At 36.3% G+C, this 22,746-nt stretch overlaps 1 protein-coding gene and 1 long non-coding RNA gene across 2 annotated transcripts; one reads left to right on the forward strand and one right to left on the reverse strand.

Annotated features, from left to right (window-relative positions):
* Window positions 1-911: 911 nt before the first annotated feature.
* On the forward strand, window positions 912-6,712 carry LOC107792682 (putative inactive ATP-dependent zinc metalloprotease FTSHI 3, chloroplastic). The gene is made up of 4 exons (XM_075229721.1): window positions 912-2,326; window positions 4,144-4,467; window positions 5,201-5,501; window positions 6,089-6,712. The coding sequence occupies exons 1-4, from the start codon at window positions 1,145-1,147 to the stop codon at window positions 6,286-6,288; spliced, it is 2,007 nt and encodes a 668-aa protein (XP_075085822.1). The 5' UTR covers window positions 912-1,144; the 3' UTR covers window positions 6,289-6,712.
* A 999-nt stretch (window positions 6,713-7,711) lies between these two features.
* On the reverse strand, window positions 7,712-9,825 carry LOC142168759 (uncharacterized). The gene is made up of 2 exons (XR_012698732.1): window positions 9,007-9,825; window positions 7,712-8,938 (listed from the first exon to the last, which is right to left on the reverse strand). It is a non-coding gene; the product is annotated as an uncharacterized LOC142168759 (long non-coding RNA).
* Between the last annotated feature and the right edge of the window lie 12,921 nt (window positions 9,826-22,746).

Here is a 22,746-nt window from a genome sequence, read left to right on the forward strand (position 1 = left end):
CATGAAATTTGAGTTAATCTCTCATAATTGAGACCATTATCTTGAGTTGTGGAAAAATGTTAGTAAGAAGTGGCAGAGCTTTTGAAGTTTTGTTATAGTTGAGTTAATCTCTCAATATTTGTATTTTGTTTCAGCCAAAAAAATGAGCAAAGCCAAAAAAAAGTATGGGAAATGTTAGCGCGCTAATGTTTTTCCCAGATGGCGTAGGTTTCGAGCTGCCGCTATTTTGCTTATATTGTGCCGGTTAAGAAAAACCCTTGCTATTTAACGAAATTTGCAGGGGTTGGAACTGAACCTCACTATTAAACCGCCGCAATTTAGGCTTTTTTTTGTAGTGAGAGAGAAAAGAATATCACACGGTGTGGTTTTGTTTATCTTAAAATGATCGGATTATTAGAATGGATGGGTCGGATCTTTTGGGTTGGGTTAGAAAAATCCATGTGGACCACTAAATAAATGCTACATGTTCAATTAAAATGCTCATCAATGTCATGTCATTTTTCCGTTAAAAGTGGGGTATTTTTAAGCCTGAAAATAACATTAAGGGCAAATTTGAACAAATAGGTGGATGAAGGGCATTTTTGAGCCATTTCTAATTCGTTGAGAGCATTTTTGGCCCTTTTCCGAGTAAAATTTAAAGATCCGTGGGACTTACGCCCTATATCTTGGGGCTTACGCCTCGGCTCATCAGAGGTAAAACGCCCCGCCTCACACCCCCTTTTAAAACATTGTCATCAGCGACGTGGGATTTGACTAATACTTTGTACAACTACCTCACTGGCTTTGCAAGTCCAGAAAACAAGGCTCATACTGAACAAAGCCCAACATATAATCGTAGCCCAAATACTCGTCATTTTCAGAAAATATCAAAGGATCCCAGATTTTGGTTCACCTTACCCTCTCATCCTCAAGTACTATTATAAAAAATAAAATAAAATGAACTATAATAAAATTCTGCAAAACCCAAATACTACTCTTATCTTCCTCCCAAGCTTAATGGATACTGCTAAAGCCTAAAAAGTCTCCACCTTTAACATCAAACTAATCAAAACCAGGTAAATTTATTCATATTCCTAGTCAAAAATTAAATCTTTAGTGTTGGGTCCAAGTTTCATGGAGCAGCTCATGTGCATATTATAGAAAAATGGCATCTTTTCCTCTTGTTTCAAATGACTGCTTATTAGTTTCTCACAAGAAATGGCAGCCCCATATTGGAAAGTTTGAACCTTTAAGTAGATTCAAGAATCAAACTTGCTCATTATCCAATTCTTGTTTTACCTCAAGTTGCGTGCCTTTGTTGGGGTTGAATTATAGATTGTATAAATCTCAATGTAATTACAAGAAATGGATGCTCCATTTTGGAAATTTTGAACCTTTAAAGAGATTCAAGAATCTATCTTGCTCATTTTCCAATTCTTGTTTTGGGTTGAATTATAGGTTCTGTAAATCTCAGAGTAGAGTACTACTTTGTAGTACTGGGGTTAGGTCACTGGTAAATGAGAAGGGAGATATAGAAACCCATTTGAACAAAACAGAAAGTAATGATATTCGTAGGAAGTTTTCGTTGAGATTGAGACCAAGGCTAAGATTATTGTCAAGAAGGTTGAAAAGGGTGTCTGTTAAATCTATGTTAAATGATTTTGGCAAGTTTTTGAGGAAGAATACAAGAAGAGTGACACTGTCAACTTCAATCTCAGTGGTATTGGGCTTGTGCTATTTGTTTCTAAGATTGACAGCAACTCCTTCTCCAAAGGTTGTTCCATATTCAGACTTGATTACTAGTCTTCAGGGAGGGACTGTAACTAAGGTTCAATTTGAGGAAGGCACGCGGCGTATTTACTACAATACAAACTTCAGTTGTCTTAAGAATGTTCAGGCAGGTGAAGCTAGTTCTTTAGTTCCTGCTGAAAGCGCGGCTGTTCAGACAGGTGAAGATAGTTCCTTAGTTCGTGCTGAAAGCGCGGTGATAATTGGGGAAAGCAAAGATATGGATAGCAACAAAGGTGGCAGGAGTAAAATGTCAAAAGCCCAACCTGTATGGCAGTTTTCGACGAGGAAGATTGATCATGATGAAGGATATCTTCTCAGTCTAATGAGGGAAAAGGGAACAGCATATGGATCAGCCCCTCAATCAGCACTTATGTCGATTAGGAGCTTATTGATTACTATCTTAACTTTATGGATTCCTTTGACTCCTTTAATGTGGCTTCTCTATCGTCAACTTTCTGCTGCCAATAGTCCTGCAAAAAAACGAAAGCCAAGTAACCAGGTGGTTGGCTTTAATGATGTCGAGGGTGTCGATGCTGCAAAAGTCGAACTTATGGAGGTAAGCAGCCATCATTCTGAACTCCACAGTAACTTTTAAGTTTTGTAATTCTGGTGATAGTCAGTTTATTATCTCTCAACTGGCAAGCGTTTTTCCTTCTTTTTCTTTTCCCTCCCTCACCTGTTAGGCTGGGAGTAGTAGTAGTCCTTTGTTGCTTCATTTGATGAGCTGTGATGCATTCAACTAGGTTTGTGTATACGGATGCTAATTCAATACTTTGATTCTGAAGATAAAAGCACATGCTTTTTGTATCCGGCAGTTTAAATAGAGAGGGAACTTAGACTTATGTGAATATTAGCATTCAGAGTTGCAACAATTAGTTTCTGATGAAATGACTTCCCCTGAAAAAGAAATGGATTCCCTCTTTTTTCAACTATAGTTCTTTATGTTCAGGCAATCCATTTCCAGTAAGAATAGTCTAAACTGAATTCGCGTGAAAACAATTTAGTATATTCTTTAACAAAGAGTTGATTGTCTATGTAATGGACATACATGTTGATCCATATTAACATAGCAATACAAGGGTTATTCAGTTTCAACCATTTCGGGTGACTAACACAATAGGCTCTGGCAGCTCTTTTCGCCGACTGTAAAAAATCTTTTTTGGCTTCCGACATGTTTAAACAAAATGCTAATTCTTTCAGACCAAATCGTCCAAAAAAGGCACAGTGACAATGTTCTCCTAGCTACATTCGTCCCATTACTTATTGTCTGTAATCTCCAATACATAATTGTTTTCTTCACTTTCCTTGATAACACCGATGATATGTTAAACAGTGAGAACACAATGGTCAAGTGCATTAGAAGTAATCTGTTCCTCTCCATGCTCCTTGCACAAGTACCACCAACTCATAAAAATCCTCCTCTCCGTCTTAAGTTGTTTTGCGTTAAGATAGCATTGCGCACTGAGCCAAGCAAAGAAAATTATTTTCTTCAGTGAAGCTTAAACCATTTTAAGCGAGAAACTTCTAACAGTCAAGGAGGAAAACGTAAACACCATGGAAGTACAACAATAGCTAGAAATTGAAATTCCTGATTTAGGAAATATCATAAAACTTGAATAGCTTCTTTCTCACATTTTTTGGGATGAAGTAAAGAAACTTTTGTTAATTCTGGCATCCAAAAGATGCATAATTAATAAAGCGTTAATGACAGCTTTTCAAAACTCAAGGCGCCAATGAAGTCCAAAATTAGATCTACATCAGTTACACCTATGCTTACACCTACAAAAAAGGTTCAAGAGGCATTTGCTTTTAGTGCAGGGATCGTTGCAGAGCTCTCTCTCTCTCTCTCTCTCTCTCTATATATATATATATATATATATATATTGAAATTGTTTTTAGTTTCTTTTTCACAGTTCTGCTGCTATATATTAAGAGAAAAGCATACCTGCATATAGTCCTACAAACTTCAGCTATATTGCATGACTAAAGTTTCTACAAATTACTAATAGTAACACTGAGGCAAACCATCCCCCCTCTCCCAACCTTTTCTTTGATCCTGACTCATTTTTTACATTGCTAATGATTAAATGAGTATTTTTTTAAGATAATGCCAAATATACTAGCCTATTCGGTTTATATTGTTGAATTTATTTCCTCAGATAAGGTGTCCAATTATTTCTCCTCCCAAGGAAGGTAAACAGGGTGTTGTGCAGTTCATATGCTGTTATTATTTCCTTGGAACGATAAGTGTGAAGAGTGAACCCAAGTAGATTGGTTTCACTTTACAAGCTAGTAAAGAATCTGTCTTATGTTGCATAGTACACCATTTTTATTCCTTATTGGATTGTGAACAATTCATTTTCTTGTTTGTAGGTAGTATTGTGTCTGCAAGGAGCTATAAACTTCAGTAAATTAGGGGCGAAGTTACCAAGAGGTGTACTGCTTGTAGGTCCACCTGGCACAGGAAAAACGTTACTAGCTCGTGCAGTGGCAGGAGAAGCAGGACTACCCTTTTTTTCCGTTTCTGCTAGTGAGTTTGTTGAAATGTTTGTTGGAAGAGGAGCAGCTCGCATTAGAGACCTTTTTAGCGTAGCAAGAAAGAATGCTCCGTCAATCATTTTCATCGATGAACTTGATGCTGTTGGAGGAAAGCGCGGAAGGAGTTTCAATGATGAAAGAGACCAAACTTTGAATCAGGTAAAACAAAGACTGGGACCTCTATCACCTCTTTGGTGGTGTCACTGTATTTATCCGATGACATCTTGATTGAGTCATAAGTTACCAGTAGTATCCTTCTGCTGTTTGTGCATCGTTAAGTTGGATGTTTAGTATTAACATAGCAAAAGCAGTATAAAGCCATCAGTTTATCATTACTACTGCAAGTTGACCCGCTTTTAGTTATCTTCCCTAATCTGTTTTTTCTAAATAAACATTGAGGCCGATCTCCTCATTACCTTTCACCTGGGAATACTTTTCATAACCAGTCACGTTTATCATAAAAGTTATGTCATTGCTTTGCTGCCAAGCTGCTAATATTTAAGCTGAATTTAGGAATGTTTTGGTCATATCTTTCTTAAATGAGTTAGTTTATGAATACGAATGATGGTTGGAACTATGACGGACCATTGTACATTATGTTGCGCCTCCTTTTTAACAACAGGTTTTGATGTATATACGCTTGGCTATAAATTTTTTAATTTTATCAAACCCCTAATTTGCTTTAAAAGACAAATCATTTAGTATTGGAATGAACTGGACTGAAATAGATCGAACTGGATACAGAGGATCCATATAGCGGACTCGAACTAGCTCCTGATTGTCCGTTTGCTCAGGGTGTAGGAATTGAAACATTGTGCTACAAAATTGATATTTTTAGTTGTTGGTTATATTATGCATTTGTGGCCCTCAGAAAACCCTTCTGTTTTTCTAGTTGCTTACGGAGATGGACGGCTTTGACTCAGACTTGAACATCATTGTAATTGCTGCAACTAATAGACCAGAAGCTCTGGATCCAGCTTTATGTCGGCCTGGACGTTTCTCCAGGAAAATTTTAGTGGGGGAACCAGATGAAGATGGAAGGAGAAAGATCCTGGCCGTACACTTAAGAGGAGTGCCCCTTGAGGAAGACCTGGAGCTTGTTTGTGACCTGGTTGCATCTCTTACTCAAGGCTTTGTAGGTGCTGACCTTGCTAACATTGTCAACGAAGCTGCTTTACTTGCTGCTCGCAGAGGTAAGATTTAGACATATTGCACTTATTACCACTGTTTCATTGCATTCAAAAGTGCTTAGCCTCTTGTTGGTTGATTTGTGTAGCTAGCTAGTTTATGCATATTATTGTAAATGTGTATAATTGGTAGCTAGCTGTTTTATTTGTGTTACTATAAATGTGTACCAACTATAAGTGCCGTTCCTTCTCCCTCAGAAAAGGAAAAAGAAAAAATAAAGGAACTAAAAAGGAGGGCCAGAAATGGAAGAAAAAATTAGGAAGGTTTTTGATTGACGAGTATTCTATATCCCCTGCTCACCCCTGCATTAGCAGTGCTGTAATGTTTCTTTATTACAGCCAAGCACTTCTTCCTATTTAGTTCCATTTTTTTTAAAAGATAAATATGGTTTCCGTTTATATAGTACATGTAGAGCCTTCTTTCTCCCTCAGCTTAAGAATTTTGTTGCTGCTCTTTTATGAGATGGTGGAGAACTATGCTTCTTATTCTACCATCAAAGAAAAGACAACTTTGTTTTTCTGCTTTAACTGACAAGACTGATTGGCATAGTCTTTTCTAATAACAATGTTACATTTATATTCATGTTTTACAGGGGCTGATTCTGTCTCAAGGGAAGACATAATGGAATCCATAGAAAGAGCAAAATTTGGGATAAATGACAAGCAATTTAGCCAAGGTACAATAGGCAAGGAACTGGAAAAACTATTCCCTTGGGTTCCTTCTTTCATGAGGAGGAATAATATGAGAAGTGATGCAATACAAGGACCTTTGGGGTATCAAACACTCAGCTGAAATATATGTTCTTAACCCTCTTGTTTATATAATGTTTTCTCTACATGATCAAGAGTGTAATCCGCAGATGAGTTTAAATGGCGAATCATGGTCAGTGAAGATTCATATAGCCGATCCCAACTTGTTTGGGATTGAGGCATAGTTGTTGTATCATGAGTGTAACGCGGAAATTTATAGATGAAATTTTTTGGACTGCTGTTAACAGAGACGTAGTTGTTGCATTAGGACGTCACCATATTGTTTCGGGACTACTGCAATAATGTTTTTATAATTTGGAAATTTTATACTCAACCATAATCATCCAAGTAGCTCTGAGCACTGTTTTATGGTGGATGTACTAATATGAAATTTGTGAGCTTAGTTGATCAGTTACCTGAGTTGAATATATCCCTTTCTGCTAGGAAATTATATTGGCATTTATGAACATGAACTTTGATCATTTTCTTTTCCCAGCAAGTGCAATCTCCTTTTATTTTCTTTTCCCTATGCTAAGTGTTAACTTGAAAATTGTCATTGAGATATTTATAGGCAACAAATGGGTCCTTTCAAATATTTGTATGAAAAGTTGACTGTTTCTTTTCTGAAAGTAACACTACCCATCCAGGAAAAAATTATTCAGGCATGTAATTTGTGTTCATTGGTGGTCTTATTAATGATTTGGTTTTGCTTTAGATCATTGAAGCAGTTCCCTGTTATATATATATATATATATATATATATATATATATATATATATATATATATATATATATATATATATATATATATATATATATATATATATATATATATATATATATATATATATATATATATATATATATATATATATATATGTGTGTGTGTGTGTGTGTGTGTGTGTGTGTGTGTGTGTGTGTGTGTGTGTGTGTGTGTGTGTGTGTGTGTGTGTGTCATCAAGGGTTGTGGTAGGATGGATATCATCCTGCTACCCTTAATCATACGTCTCACCTTTGAACTCTGAGAAGGGAAAAATTCTGATAGGAACGCTTTCCCCTTTAATTGGTGTGAATGCGCTAAGTCATGCTAATGCGGGTACAGGACGCTGATGGGAAGAAGACTTACCTGTAAACTAACTTTCTCCTACATAGATCTTTATTCTCTAGTCTTTCAAGAAGTCTTAGACGTCAAAAACCCGTTTTACGTGGATCCTACATCAAACTAAAGAAGGCAATTATATGTTGAGATTAATGTAATCATTTTCTAGTAGAGATCGATGTGAGAAACCAAAGTGCAAAAATATGAGTCGAAACAGTAATAGGCATTTTAGGAAATTTCCCTGTCGATTGATATTGCTCGAAAATTGCTATGCAAGCGCATCAAGAAACACAGACAGTACGTTAGACTAGACTGCTTCATAGAGACATGAATGCGATATACTTCGTGCACTTATAATGGATCCATATTTACTGAAGAAGATAGAGACAGTTTCTATTAATTCCAATAATGAACAATACTAAGAACAAGGAACTAAAATAAAAGGAAAACAAGAATGGAGGGAGGTTCCAGAATGCTCCAACAAGAGCTAAGCCAAAATAAAGAAAATACTTAGTATTCGCGTAAGGATCTTCTCCGCAGCTATCTCACTTTATATCCATATAGCCTTGTCTTAGCCAGGGTCCCAAACGTCATTTGACAGGTTCTTTGGCGGATATTTGGGCATGCTTCTCTTTTTAATGGATCCACTTTCACCACCTTTGTTATCTTGGGCCGCATTCATAACAATACCCCCACTGTCAATAAGAACCTTGTCCTCAAGGTTCAGATTAGGAAAAACGGTTGTAGAACACTCCCACCAAATTTCTCCAGACCAAAGTGCTCCATTGTAAGAAATACTGCTTTTGAAACTGTAGGGGGATAGAGCTCCATTGCCAATGATATGCAGGCACCACCAAAATTAAGTCCCACCAAAAACACCCTCTCCCCGTCAGCAAGCTTTTCAAGAAAATCATGGAGTGGTTTTGCATACTGTGATAGGCTGGTGATGCTATTTGTGTCAAAAGAATGAATGTTTGAACTAGTTAACTTTACTGCAGTCATTTTAAATCCAGCCTTGTCTAACAGCGCAATGGTTTTATACCAACACCAAGCTCTTAATCCACCACAATGGACAAGGATATAATGGTTCTTCTTTAAATCATCAATTGTTAATTCCTTGATTCTATCCATGGTCAAGATATCACTCCTTGATTCGAGGTACCTTATTGTAGAGCCAAGATCAGAAGAGCATGCATATTTATACCTTCACATCATATCATCAAATACCTTGTGTGGAGTGGTCACTGCTCTATTAGGACAAGGAACTGCTGCGAAAATGTCCTTCGCTGGCTTTATATTGAACATCTTGCTGCCAAACTCCATGTAAAGCTTCTGTCCAGATTCGCTGACCCATAATTTTCCTTCGACATTGCTCAACCAAATAGCTAGCATTATCGCCAGCACAAGATCCTGTTGCACATTTTCTGATAACAAGTCTAGCTGCTGAACCGGGATCAAATGGGAAATGAAGTAATGAGCAGTCACATTTTTAGGCATAAGCGCATACCTATACAGTCCACTAGATTCAGGCATTTGATCGAACATGTTGTAAGCAATTCTAGGTCGCTCAAAATGTAAACAAAACTCCAGCTGACTGTTGAAGAAAACAATACCCAAATCAGGTTCTCGAAAGCAAGTACGAAATCCTAAATCAAATTCTACCTCAGAGTATGTGATAATAGGAGCAACAGGCAGAACTTTGAAACCCTCTAGCTCTGACAATGTATCCCCAACTTTAATAACAAGAGATTGTGGATCAAGAGCTGTTGAGGTTTCATCGACTAAACTAAAGTCACTCTCACTGACAATGACTAACCCAACACCGCAATACTAAAAAAGGGAAAAACCGACTGCCAAAATGGATGATGTTGGTCGGTAATTGGCAAAAACCGACCGATTTGTGGCTGTCGGTAAACGTGTAGTCGACAGAGCCAACCTACATTTCAGTCGGTGAATTAAATTTCACAAGCGATCAAAAAAGAAAAAAACCAACCGAAATCGTCGATACTTTTATTTATGTAATAAAAAATACACAATCTGAGAATTAAACCGGGGTCTATACTAAAAAATATTCAACATGTTATAAGGTCACCTAAACCGACTATATATAGCAAGGGAAATTAAACTTGTTACACAGAAAATAAAACATATATACAACATGTTATAATAGATTAAATTATGTTGACGGTGTATATAAGTCAAATCTTAATTAGGATAATCATCCACCAGTAACATGTGGAGATTGTTTCGTCCACTGATTAACAAGTGTTGGACAGAATTAAAGTTGTCCTAATCAAATGGCACTGATGTCGTCCGATATTTATTCAAAGCTGCACACATATTGTCGCACATCCCTTCTTGCAGCCTATATAAACCTTAGCCATTTGTTTTATTTTTTCAACATCACTAGTGATCAGTAACAAAAAACATTCTCTATTTATATTATTTATTTTGTACGTACGTTTAGTTCCTATTGCAAGATGGATTCTCAGAAAGCCAGTTACCATGCAGGAGAAGTTAAGGGCCAAACTCAGGTAATGATCCGTCTCAAACTTTACATTCTTTAATTAAGCAGATAGATAAATGTTGGATTAATTGACATGTGGTGTTGGCTCATAATATATATTCTGCTGAATATATATTTCAGGAGAAAGCTAGCCAGATGATGGACAAAGCTAGAGATACAGTCCAATCTGCTCAGCAATCCATGCAGGAGGTTTGCCATGTCACCTTCTATTTTCTCCCTCTGTTTCATTTTATATAGCAGTGGAATTGAATATGAAGAATAAGTAATTAAGAAAGAAAGACTTCGTCTGGCATATATTATAATTACCCTTAGAACTCATGGCCTTAAATATACCATAATATTTCTATAGTTATAATTTATTAGAGCATGCCATATTATTATAAAAGAGGAAGTTTTATAAAGTAAAAGAGTTTTCTAATTAATATAGAAAAGTATCATCTTTTCATAACAGACGAATTACCGCTATATAAAATTGAGCAGAGGAAACAGTAATATTGCATATATATATAGAGAGATACAGAGAGAGGGAGAAGGAGAGAAAATTATATTAAATGCTCTTTAATTAATATCATAATATTAAGTCATTAAAATTGATGGCAGACTGGGCAGCAGATGAAGGCTAAGGCACAAGGGGCTGCTGATGCAGTGAAAGATACTGTTGGAGCCAACAAGTGAATTGGAGAAATTCGATTTTTGGTTTTCTTTAGTATTTATTTCGTTTTCGTAACCGACATAACTTATTTTGGATTGAGGCATAGTTACTGTTATTTCTTTATTTAGAATTAGTATTGAGATAAAGGCATTAAGTTCGTTAAAGAGCTAGTGCATATATAGGTCTCTTCTTTCAACATGTAGATCGAGAGACCACTCAGTGAATTTCATTAATTATTCATTAAATACCTATGTTCAACGCATGCATTTCATTGTTTTCAACTTCTCCTAATTAAGGGTATTATCTTTCCGTGGCACTTAATAATACCGGAGTCCATCATTCTAATAAAGGGATTCACAAAAGTGTAAAATCGCACACTTAAAAAAAGTTAGAAACACTATCGACCTAAAACAATTTTAATTTGAGTTATCTTCATCTCTGCACTAAAATCGGCTTCCTTTATGTCAAGAGATTCATTACACACAAAAGAATTTAATTTTTATCCTATTTACATAATATAATTTTTCGATAAATGAGATTCAATTGAACCCTATTCGAACTATGTAGCTCCAGCTCATAGACACTGGAAACTGCGCGATGAAGTTGTACAATATGATATATGAAATCATAAAAACTCATTAATTGCAAAAACTAGAAGAACCAATGAGCTGATAATATATATTTTTATTATGCTAATCACGGCCTTCACTGTAAAAGGCTATATTCTTTGCCATGCAAAAACAAGTTAGAGCAATACACAGGTATACAATGTAGATAGAAACTTATATAACAAAAAGTTTGGCAAATGTACATAAGTAATGTTCAATTACAAAACAGTTAAGAATTTGGAATCAGGTTTAGGGGGTCGACGACTAAAAAGCAGTAACAGATAGATATTGATAGAAGTATGATACTATCGGTATGATTGTAATACCAAACTAATTATTATTTAGTTTGATTAAGGGAATGGTTTAATTCCAAATTTTTGTGCTAGAACATTATAAATATATTGCGCAAAATCAAGTCAAGATAAGTGTTTTATAATAATTATGTAAAACAAATTTTCTAGTTCATTAAATGTAATCGGGGTATAGTTATTATAAATTCCATGTCTCAGTTTGATACTCTTTATAACATTATAAGTTTGCATTGTAAAACTTAATTCGACGTATCAAATAAATCAAGCGGAAGTCTAAAATAATTAATTAAACTATCAGTAATTATATATAATTGATTGATATTCGTACTCTTAACCTAGGGAATAAATTAAGTGTTTAATGTTGAATTAAAATTTTTAATAAAGATTGCGATTAGGAGTAATTCATAATTTATTATGCTAAGAATAGTCCATATTGAAAAGAGTCCTTACCATAATATTTAAGCCCTATATATTAATTATGTGGTCCCTGTGATGCCTAAGTTAAATAAGGATTTTAAGAAGTTGTTACTTGATTGGAAGAAAATATTAGTTAACCTAATCCTAATTTATCTTGGAAAGCAAGAAGTCTCAAAAACGTTACTCGATAAGATGCAGGAGGGAAAATCTTAATGTTTGTGGATATCTTCTAGGTTCAAGAGGTATATACGAATTTTTTCTTTGATAACATACGTTGATGTATTATCTATATTATATGCAAGATGATCTTGGTTGCTTTCGCTGCACATGATTTACACAAAACATTTCACTTGCCACTTAATAATTTAGGAAATTTGTGATATTTTAGGCGAATCCCATATTGGCAAAATACAAAACGATGTCGGATACATACGGAAGCAAACCTTAAATTCTAGTAACGCATTAAAGCCGTACAAACCTAATCCTACAGCAGACAGTATCAATCAATATACAAAAGATAAGTAATTATGTAGTTGAATGGACCTTTTTAAATCACTATTTATATTTTGAACTGTTAAAATATTTTGAAAAATAGCCAAATTCTAACGATAACCAGAATTGTGTAGCTACAATACTGAAAATTCTAGTGATCCCTTAAGATTTGTGGCAAATCCTGATGATCACCATAACTGTTGCGACCTTTAATTATACCTAGCATACTTTAAAATTCTAGCTCTTAAAGAAAATCCTATCTAAAAATTTTGGAATGAAGTAGAGGCACATTGTGTCATTCGCCCTATACAAAATGATTTTAAAAAAAGAGTAATTTTGTATAGAATTATAAAAGAAAAAGTAAGAAAAGAATACACACTTCTTTAATCCTTACTTTCGGCCGAACGGATTTTCAGCTCCAGCGTTGTATCTCAACGGCAAGTGAATATTTTGTGTTCTGTCCTCTTTACATTTACTTAAAATGTTATCCTTCGCTAACCTATATCTTATTGTCCGCTTAAGTTGATGTTCCTTTTTTTTTTTTTCCTTCTTATTTCCCGCTTTTTATTTTGATTTCTACTATTTTGGGAATTGGGTTTTCTTTGAATGAATTTTTTTAGTTTATTGTGTGAAACCCATGTTAATTTTGTTGTATGTCCGTAAAGAAAGCAATTATTTTGAATTAAAGATGTTTTTCGTTTTATAATTACGGTGTCCAGGCCAGCTTGCTCTAGCATATTCACCGGTAACTCTGCCTACCATAGAAGAAATCACCTCACGTTTCTTTTTCCATTTATATTCATCTTACAACTCTTTCTATACCTAAAACTTATCCATCAAAGGGTGCAACCAAGTGGTTAAGAAAGTTCGAGGAGGACCACGAGGTCTCGGGTTTTACTCCTAGCAGAATAAATAAACATTAATTGATTTCTTACTATCTATCTAAGCCTTGATGAATAAAGTTATTCAGTATCCGTGCGGGTGGGACGTTCTCCACATATTAGAGCTCAGTTTGTGCTAGCTTCAGACAAGCCTTACTCTGATTCAGGTAAAAAGAGAGGTTATGATGCACAGACAGGAAGTGAGGGACACAATGAACATGGTTATGATGCGCAGAAGGGACCCAAGTGGTCCTGGTTACAATGCATAGACAGAGACCGGGACATGGTTATGATACACAGAAAGCACCTGACTATGATGGATACAGAGGATTTGTATATGATGCACAACCAAAGTCTCCAGCTATGATCCGTCATCCAAAGGCACTGTTGCAACTCAAGGACAGGCAACTCAAGGGTTATCCAACTCCACCTGGTCATGTTGGACGGGGATATGATACAACATCACACGTTGGAAAAAGTGACAAAACAGTAAGACCATAGGGGAGGATTCAAGCGCAAAAGGGATAAGTGCACTCCAAATTACGTGAACCAATTTGTCAATTTGTCGTCCCAATCTCAGAAAGGGAACCAACTCTGCCACATCTGTTAGAGGCAGAGTAGTACTATTTTTCAGCTATCCACAAACGAGTCGCTCAGGTATATGAACTAATAAAGATTTGAGATTATCTCAATTGAAATATTAGAAGAGAAATGAACGAGAAGGTTCTAGAATGAGAGCTCCATCTGAGAGAAAAACCGAGCTAAGATATTTCTCAAATCATGATGGATACAATGAGTTTTGATCTGTATATATACACTACAACTAAAGCTAACTAACTTTACTAACTCTTCCGTTAAATCTATAACTCCCAATCCAATAATTAGTTATAACTAACTATCAGTCTAAACTCACTAGCTCACGTGCTGGTCACGTGCCATTCCTTTCTCAATACTCCTCCTCAAGCTAGGTGGTACAAATAGATTGAGCACTCCTAGCTTGCTCATCAGGTACTCATGTTGTGATCTTTCCAGGGCCCTTGTAAACAAGTCTGCGTCTTGGTCATTAGACATTACATACTTGGTTCTGACAATGCCTTGCTGAATTCTCTCCCGATGAAATGCAGATCTATCTCTATATGGTTTGTACGCTCGTGAAATATGGGATTTGCAGCAATTTGAATTGCTGTTTTGCTGTCACAATGCAACTCCACTAGCAATTCAACCTCTACACCCAACTCTTTGCATAGTCCTGTTAGCCATAAGATCTCCGAAACTCCTGCTGCCATGCTCTTGTACACTGCTTATGTTGAGCTTCTCGATACTGTACACTGCTTCTTTGATTTCTAGGATACTAGAGAACTTCCTAGCTTCATCACATATCCTGTTACTAATCTTCTAGAGACTGGGCATCACTGGGCATGATGCCTAGTCAGCATCCCGTAAAGCTGTGAGCTTTGTAGACAGTTTGGAGCTCATCATCAAGCCTAATCCTGGAGCACCTTTAATGTACCTGACAACCCTAACTGCTGCTTCCATGTGTGACTTCTTTGGACAGTGCATGAACTGATTTAACACATGTACTGCATAGCATATGTCTGGCCTTGTCATGGTGAGGTACAACAGCTTCCCCACCAGCCTTTGATATGGTCCTGCATCTGCCAACTTCTCATCTTCTTTTCAGTTTGTGTATTGATCGTATTCCATAGTAATAAATCTCTGATTGCATTCCATTGGTGTATTTGCTGGTTTTGATCCTGCCAGTCCAAGTTCAGTGATCAATTCCATTGTAAACTTCATTTGGTTCATCAATATCCCTTCTTTGGACCTTGCTATTTTAATTCCAAGAAAAAAACTTTAATTCCCCTAAGTCTTTAATTTTGAAATTGCACTGCAATATGGACTTATCAGACACTGATCATTCCCGGTTATGAGAATATTATCTACATATACTAGAATGATCACTAACTTTGTGCCTTGTTTCCTTGCGAACAAAGAATAATCAAAATGGCTCTGCACAAAACCTGAACTGAGTAGTGCCTCAGTCAATTTCAGATTCCATTGTTTGGAAGCTTGCTTCAAACTATAAAGGGATTTATATAGCCTACATACTTTCTCCCCCTGGCTTGAAAATCCCTGAGGTATGCACACATAGACTTCTTTAGTGAGATTCCCTTGGAGAAATGCATTGTAAATATTCATCTAGTGCAAATTCCAATTGTTTGCTGCTACTAAGTCTAGGACAACACTCACTGTCACCATCTTGACTACAGGAGAAAAAGTTTTTTGGTAGTCTAACCCCTCTACTTGATTGTATCCTTTTGCTACTAGTCTGCCTTGTATCTTTCAATCTCTCCATTGGCTCAATACTTTATCTTGAATATCCATTTACACCCAATAGGAACCTTTCCTGCTGGTAAGTCTACCAATGTCCAAGTTCCATTTTCTTTGAGTATAGTCAACTCTTGGTTTATAGCTTCAATTCATTTGGAATATGCTGCAGCTTCTTCATAGCTCACATACTCTCTTATGATGGTAATTTTGGATAGGTAAGACTGATATTTGGCTGACACACCAGCATGACTCAAGTAGCTTTGCATTGAATACTTGTAAGGATGTTTCCCAGCAGAACCTGTCTAGGACCCATTGCAGACATAATCTTGCATCCACACACGCTCTTTGACAGTCCTGGATGATTTTCTGAGCTGACTATCTGTGTTATTGAGTGTAGTTTCTTTTGAAAAAGACTGTCTGAGGCTGTGTATCTTCAAAAGGCAATGAATGTGGTGATGATAGTTGTTCATCTGCAATAGGTGATGCTTCTTGAGAGGGTGTTCCCTCATCTAGTGGTCCTGCTAATCCTGGATCATCACCACTATTAGCAGGTGCATTATCACTACTAGCAGGTGAGTCTATCACACTATTGGAAAAAGTTGTAGCTTCCCTTCCTTTAGCAATTGAAAGGGAAATATGTGTTCCATGAATCTGACATCCCTGCTGACAAAGAAAGTGTTAGTTAAAATGTTATATAGTATGTAACCCTTTTGGGATGATCCATCAGTACAGCCCCAACTGATCTGGCTGAAAATTTATCTCATTCTCCTATTGTTTTAGCAAAGCATAAACAACCTATAGTTCTCATATGCTGCAATGATGGTGCTCTCCCATACAACACCTCAAAGGATGATTTTCCTGACAACACTGATAATGGAAGCGTGTTAATTACATAAACTGCTGCCTGCACACACTCCCCCCAAAACTTAAGAGGCAAATGACCCTGCAGTTTAATGGCTCTATCCACTTCCAGTATATGTCTGTGTTTCCTTTCCACAATCCTATTTTGCTGTGGGGTCTGGACACAGGAACTCTGATGGATGATTGCATTAGATTGAAACAAACTGTTGCATTCAGAATTAAAAAACTCAGATCTATTATCACTTCTTAAGACTTTCATTGTTACATCAAACTGAGTCTTTATTAAGGCTAGAAATTGTCTCAAGCATATAACCACATTACTCTTAAGCCTCAACAAGTAAATCCATACCATTATACTACAGTCATATACTATAGTAAGAAACAATTTATGTCCACTATGAGTTGAAACTCTATATGGACCCCATACATCTACATGTATCAATTGAAAAGGCTTAATTGATCTATTTGTACTCTTTGAGAAAGGCAATCTTCCTTGTCTAGCTAAAGGATTGATTGTGCATTCCTTTATTCTATCACCACCAGTCTTGAACTTCATGTTTGGAATTTATTTCACTACTTTATCTGGAGCATGTCCAAATCTTCCATGCCATACTCCCAAGTCCTCCTCCTTTATAGAATCATTATGTAGGTGTATAGCTACAACCTTAGCTTCAATTCTCCAGTGCTGCAGGTTGTACAGACTATCCAGTTCCTTACCAATCCCCTTTACCTTTCCACTGTGAAGGTCTTGTATTATCCAAAAATCAGGATAAAAGGATATGAAGCATCTTACGTCCCTTGTAAGTTTGGAAACAGACAACAAGTAGTATTTAAAATCTGAAATGTAATACACTTTCTTAATGATGCCACTTTCTCTAGTGCGTGCAATGTCTAGTGAGGTGCCATCAGGTAAGTACACCTTTGGTTCATTTCTTATGCTACCAGTGTCTATCTTATCAAGCTATTCTCTGGTGTGAACTATATGATTGGTTGTACCAGAATCTACTATCCAATTTTCATTCTTAGTGATAGAATTCGTAGTTGTACCTGCAAAGTGCTTCATGTTATCACCTGTATCCTTATTGATCGGCTTTAGGATCTGGTCATACTGTTCCTGAGTGAACATGATTTCCTGTCCTTGTGCTGGATTTCCCACAGGTGTATTCATCACCTGCTGCCCCTCCCGTGACACTACATTGACCATTATTTTTGTCATTGACTGTTGTCCCTCTTGTGTTGTAGTATTAATCATAGGTCGTTGAGGAAAACCAGTTACTTTGTTCCTCATTTTGAAGTCAGATGGGTACCAATGTATCTTGAAGCAGGTTTCTCTTGTGTGTCCTTTATAATTGCAGTAGTCACATAACAAATTGTTTCTTCTAGGCTTGTAATTGTTTCCTGAGTTCACTCCTCCTTTATTACTAAATAATGCTGTTTCATCTGCTATGTCAACGTGTTGTGAAAATTTCCCAGGGATCTTTGACTTTCTTTAGAAACTACTATAGAATATGCCTTATTCACAGTAGGCACTGAGATCATCATTAAAATTTGACTTCTAAGCTGTGCATACGACTCATTTAGCCCCGTTAAGAATTGTAATAACTTCTTATACTCAAAATGATCAAAATAATTCTTAAATTCTGGGCAATCATAACCAGGATAAGGTAACAATGCATCATACTCTTCCCAAAGATCTGTCAATTTTGAGAAATAAGCAGAGACAAAAGAAATTCCCTGTGTAAAAAGAAGATGCGAGAGCCATCCACCTTATCATACTTATCCTTCAAATCTTTCTAGACCTTATGTGCACTTTATTTATACATAATTCTACTGGCTCACAGTATTCATAATACATGACAAAACTATAGCATTGCACTTCTCTTAAAGTTCATGCAAAGATCGATCAAATTTGTCCTTAGTACATCGTCCATCAACAAAACCTAGCTTACTCTTGCCAATCAAGCCTATTTTCATTACTCCACAATGCATAGTAATCAGTTCCAGTTAGCTCAATTGAAATCAAGGAGCTACCTGGAGTGTCACATGGTTGTAGATAAAAGGGATGATGATGATCTATAGTCGTTCCAGTTCTGGTTCCAGTCGAAGTTTCTTCTCCAATTGCCATACCTAACAAATTCACGTGAATTAAGTCTTCGTTTTCACAAAGTACAGAATATCTAGTCACGGATCGAAAATCACAAACCCTAGCTCAATTGATCAAGAAAATCACAAACAATCGGTAACAAAATGATTCTATAGAAATCAGAAGATGATAATCACAGTGAGCATGAATCTATCTCCCGCGCTCTGATACTATAATGAAGATCTGAGATTATCTCAATGGAAATATTAGAAGAGAAATAAATGAGAAGGTTCTAGAATGAGAGCTCCATTTGAGAGAAAAACTGAGCTAAGATATTTCTCAAATCATGATGGATACAATGAGTTATGATCTATATATATACACTACAACTAAAACTAACTAGCTCAACTAACTCTTCTGTTAAATCTATAACTCCCAACCCAATAATTAGTTATAACTAACTATCAGTCTAATCTCACTAGCTCACGTGCCATTCTTTTCCTCAATATGAACACCCGAGATCATATTCTGAAAGCCATGCAAGAAATTTGTCTATATTCCTTGTTTTCTTAGACTAAATCTAGAATCTCCCCTTTCTTCTTGTATTTTCCGTTACTTTCCTTACAAATTGAAGAGCTAGATGCTTGTAATTCCCTTTAATTTTTTTAAAAATGGATTTTGTATTTTATTGATTGCGCAAAACTTACACCAAGAGGAGATTACATAGTAACCTTCCAGCAATTGAGGAATGGCATAATCACTCCTTTACAAGGATGAAAATAAGAAAGAAAATTGAGGGGTTTCCTTATTAATAATGGGAGCTTTCAAAAGAATTGACAATGAACAAATGTTGAATCTGACCATAGTGGTAGAGATTCATCATTTGTTTACTCTTTGCTTAACCTATGCTCTTTTTCTTCTTTCTTATTCTGAAGTTTGCAAGTCCTATTTTGTCTTGTCTGAAAGCACCCTTTGCAGCTGTAGGTAGGCTTCGTATGTCCTGATATACTCCAGTATGTCCAGCTATGGATCCTTCCTTAGATAGTATGTCTGCAATTGAATTCGCTTCCCTGAAGCAGTGAATTGTAGTGCCCTGAAGCTTTCTTAAGCATTCTTGTATTTTTCAATCCAGTGCTGAAGTTTCCAAGATGGCTTGTGTGCTCCATTGATCATATCAACAATGATTTTAGAGTCCATCTCTAGTATGACATTATCAAGACCCAAAGTTGAGCTATAATTCAATCCTACCAAAGCCGCATGTATCTCTCCCATGTTGTTACTACAGTAGTCCAACTTCTCCGAGAATGCAAGAATCATAGTTCCATCCTCCTTTTTTGATAATGCCCTCAGCTCCTGCCTTTTTCTCTTTCCATGAAGAGCTTCCATCTATTATTATTTTTGGCTTAGAGGGAGGTAGTTTATTCCAGTAGACTGGAACACTGTAGATCGTAGGGGAAATTGATATGCAAAAATAAAAATTTCTCTCCAAGATAAGTCATAGTTATTCTGATTAAATTATTTAATTAAAATAATTTTAGTACTAAACACTACCCGTTGAATGATTCTGTAGACATGAATAGTAGTCTGACCATACCTCACTGCATTCCTCCTCTTCCACAATTCCCATGTGATGAAGGTAGGAAGGATGTTGCAAATGATTTCCTGCATAGAGTTGTTAGTTTGGTGCCCACATCAGCTCCACAAAAGAGACCTAAAGTGATTAGTATCCAGTTTAATTCCTATGGAGCTTGAAAAGTATTTTCAAACTTTATTGGCAATGTCTCCTTCAATGAAGAGGTGAGAAGAAGTTTCCGATTGAGGAATCCTGCAACAGTTACACTTAGATACCATATTCAGTCCAAATTTTGATATAGTATCATCTAGTGGGAGCTTCTTCTTGAGGACTCTACAATTAAGGAAAGAGAACTTAAACGGAACTCCTTTATGCCACAGCCTCCCAAATGTATCATTATTACTTTTCATCAGTCTAATGAGCTCTTTGGCAGAGGAACAGGTAAAATTACCATCAGTCTTCAGATTCGAAAATATTTATCAGGAGCATCCTTTCCGGAGATAAGAATATGATCATATGATTCTTCATATTTGGTAGGACTACATCCAAAAGATTGTTAATATTTCAGTTGCTGTCCTGAATGAATTCATTCACCTGTAAGTTACTAGGTTTAGTACATGGCTGCAGTAACATTGCTAGAAGACCCAATCCTGTCCAGTTATCCCACCAGAATAAAGAGGTTCCACTATTAACTTTCCAAACCATGAGGTTCAACAATTTTTCTACACTCTAGAAGTTCTTTCCAGCTTTGTGATTGACCTGAGCTCCAGCTTCTAGCAATGACATTAGTTCTCAAGCAGTACTTGGCGTTGACAAAGGAACACCGAAGACTTTGATTAGTCCTAAACATCCACCACTTCTTAATAATAAAGGAGTTTTAAATGTCTAAGAGTGATTTAAATCCAAGTCCTCTTCATCTTTAGGAAAGAAAAGTTTACTCCATGAGCTCCAGTGGCACTTGTTCTTACCTTCTGTTCGCCCCCAAAAAAAGTTGGCTAAGTATTTTTCAATTTGGTTCAAAATAACTTTTGGAGGAGAGATAGCTGCCAATAGATACATAGTCTGAGATTGTAGAACCTGCTGGATGATCACTGCTCAGCCTCTAGGGGAGAGAAGTCTGCCCTGCCAACCCCCTATATTCTTTAGAATCTTAGAAGTAATATCAGCAAAATGAGTGATCTTTTTCCTCCCAGTGTAGATGGGGCATCCAAGATAGGTCACATGAAATTCCTGATATTTGAATCCAGTTAGTCTCCTCACCCTTTTCCTTACTTTCTTATCAGCATGAGAGGCAGTCAAGAAACAACTCTTAGTAGGATTAATCTTTTGTCCTGGCACTTCCTCATACTTCTTCAACTGTCTTAGAATAAGATTGAGAGAAAATATGTCCCAAGAGATAAAGATAATTACATCATCTTCATAAGCCAGATGATTTATCTTTAGACCATACGAGTTCATCTTGAAACCAATGTATTTGTTCTTCTTGTAAATATTATTGAGAAGCCTAGTCAGAAGTTCAAGTGCCAAAATGAATAAAGAGGGAGATAAAGGGTCTCCATGTTTCAGGCCTCTAGTGGAGTGAAAAAAACCAAATCTCTCTCCATTGATGATTATGGGGTACCATACATCTGAAAGTAACCTCCAAATTATATCTATGAAAAATTAAGAGAAGCCAAATTTCCTTAACATAAATATTAAGAAAAGCCAGGACACTCTATCATAAGCTTTTTCCATATCAAGTTTAATAACAGTATTCCCATATCTTTCCTTGTTTATTCCATGAATAATTTCCTGGGTAAGAAGAATATTGTTAGTATTAAGTCTCCTACTGATAAAGTCGGTTTGGTTTTCTGAAATCAATTTAGGAAGTAACACATTCAATCTAGAAGCCATAATTTTGGAGATTATCTTATTGGAGAAATTGGATAAACTAATTGGTCTTAATTGAGCGAAGGTAGTTGGATCCTCCACCTTTGGAATGAGAACAAGGCAAGTGTAAAAAATTTGGTCAACCTTTTCCCACAAAAATAATCTTGCACAAAGTTAACTATGTCATTACTGATGATCTGCCAACACTTCTGGAAAAAATGGCCATTAAATCCATCAGGTCCAGTAGCACTATTGGGGTTAAGGTCCATAGTTGCTTTTTTGATTTCATCTTCTTCAGAGAATTTGTTGAGATCTTGGTTGTCCTTGTCAATAATCAACCTGGCAATTTGGTTCAGGACACCCAAATCTGTAATCTCTCCATTTCAGTGAATAATTTTTCAAAATGTTGCACACCGACTTCACCTATTTCATTATTCCCCTATATCCATTCCCCTTCCGTGTTCTTGATTCTATGAAGAGTTTCTCTCCTTCTTTTCTGTTTAATAATACTGAAAAAATAATTTGTGCATGAATCCCCTTCTTCATTCCATTGAATATTAGCCTTTTGTTGAAGAAAGTTGTCTTGAATGCTTAACCATATGATGTATTCAACATTCAATCTATTAAGTTCCTGTCTATCTTGATCACTTCCGTCAATATCCATCTTTTGTTCCAATTCCAGGATTTGTTCCTCATACTTCTTAACATTCTCAAAGATATCTCCTATGATCTCCTTAGACCATCAGCTTAGACTCTTCGCTAGCATTTTCAACTTTTCTTGAAGAATTCTCATAGGT

Source organism: Nicotiana tabacum, chromosome 14, assembly GCF_000715075.1.
Source record: "Nicotiana tabacum cultivar K326 chromosome 14, ASM71507v2, whole genome shotgun sequence".
In the NCBI taxonomy this organism is placed as follows: Eukaryota; Viridiplantae; Streptophyta; class Magnoliopsida; order Solanales; family Solanaceae; genus Nicotiana; species Nicotiana tabacum.

Bases quoted from the DNA above. Each gene is read 5' to 3' on its own strand.
- LOC107792682 (XM_075229721.1), top strand. From the start codon at position 1,145: ATGGCATCTTTTCCTCTTGTTTCAAATGACTGCTTATTAGTTTCTCAC. The intron at 4,468-5,200 runs GTAAAACAAAGA...CTGTTTTTCTAG, and splicing joins GAGACCAAACTTTGAATCAG to TTGCTTACGGAGATGGACGG. The intron at 5,502-6,088 runs GTAAGATTTAGA...CATGTTTTACAG, and splicing joins TTTACTTGCTGCTCGCAGAG to GGGCTGATTCTGTCTCAAGG.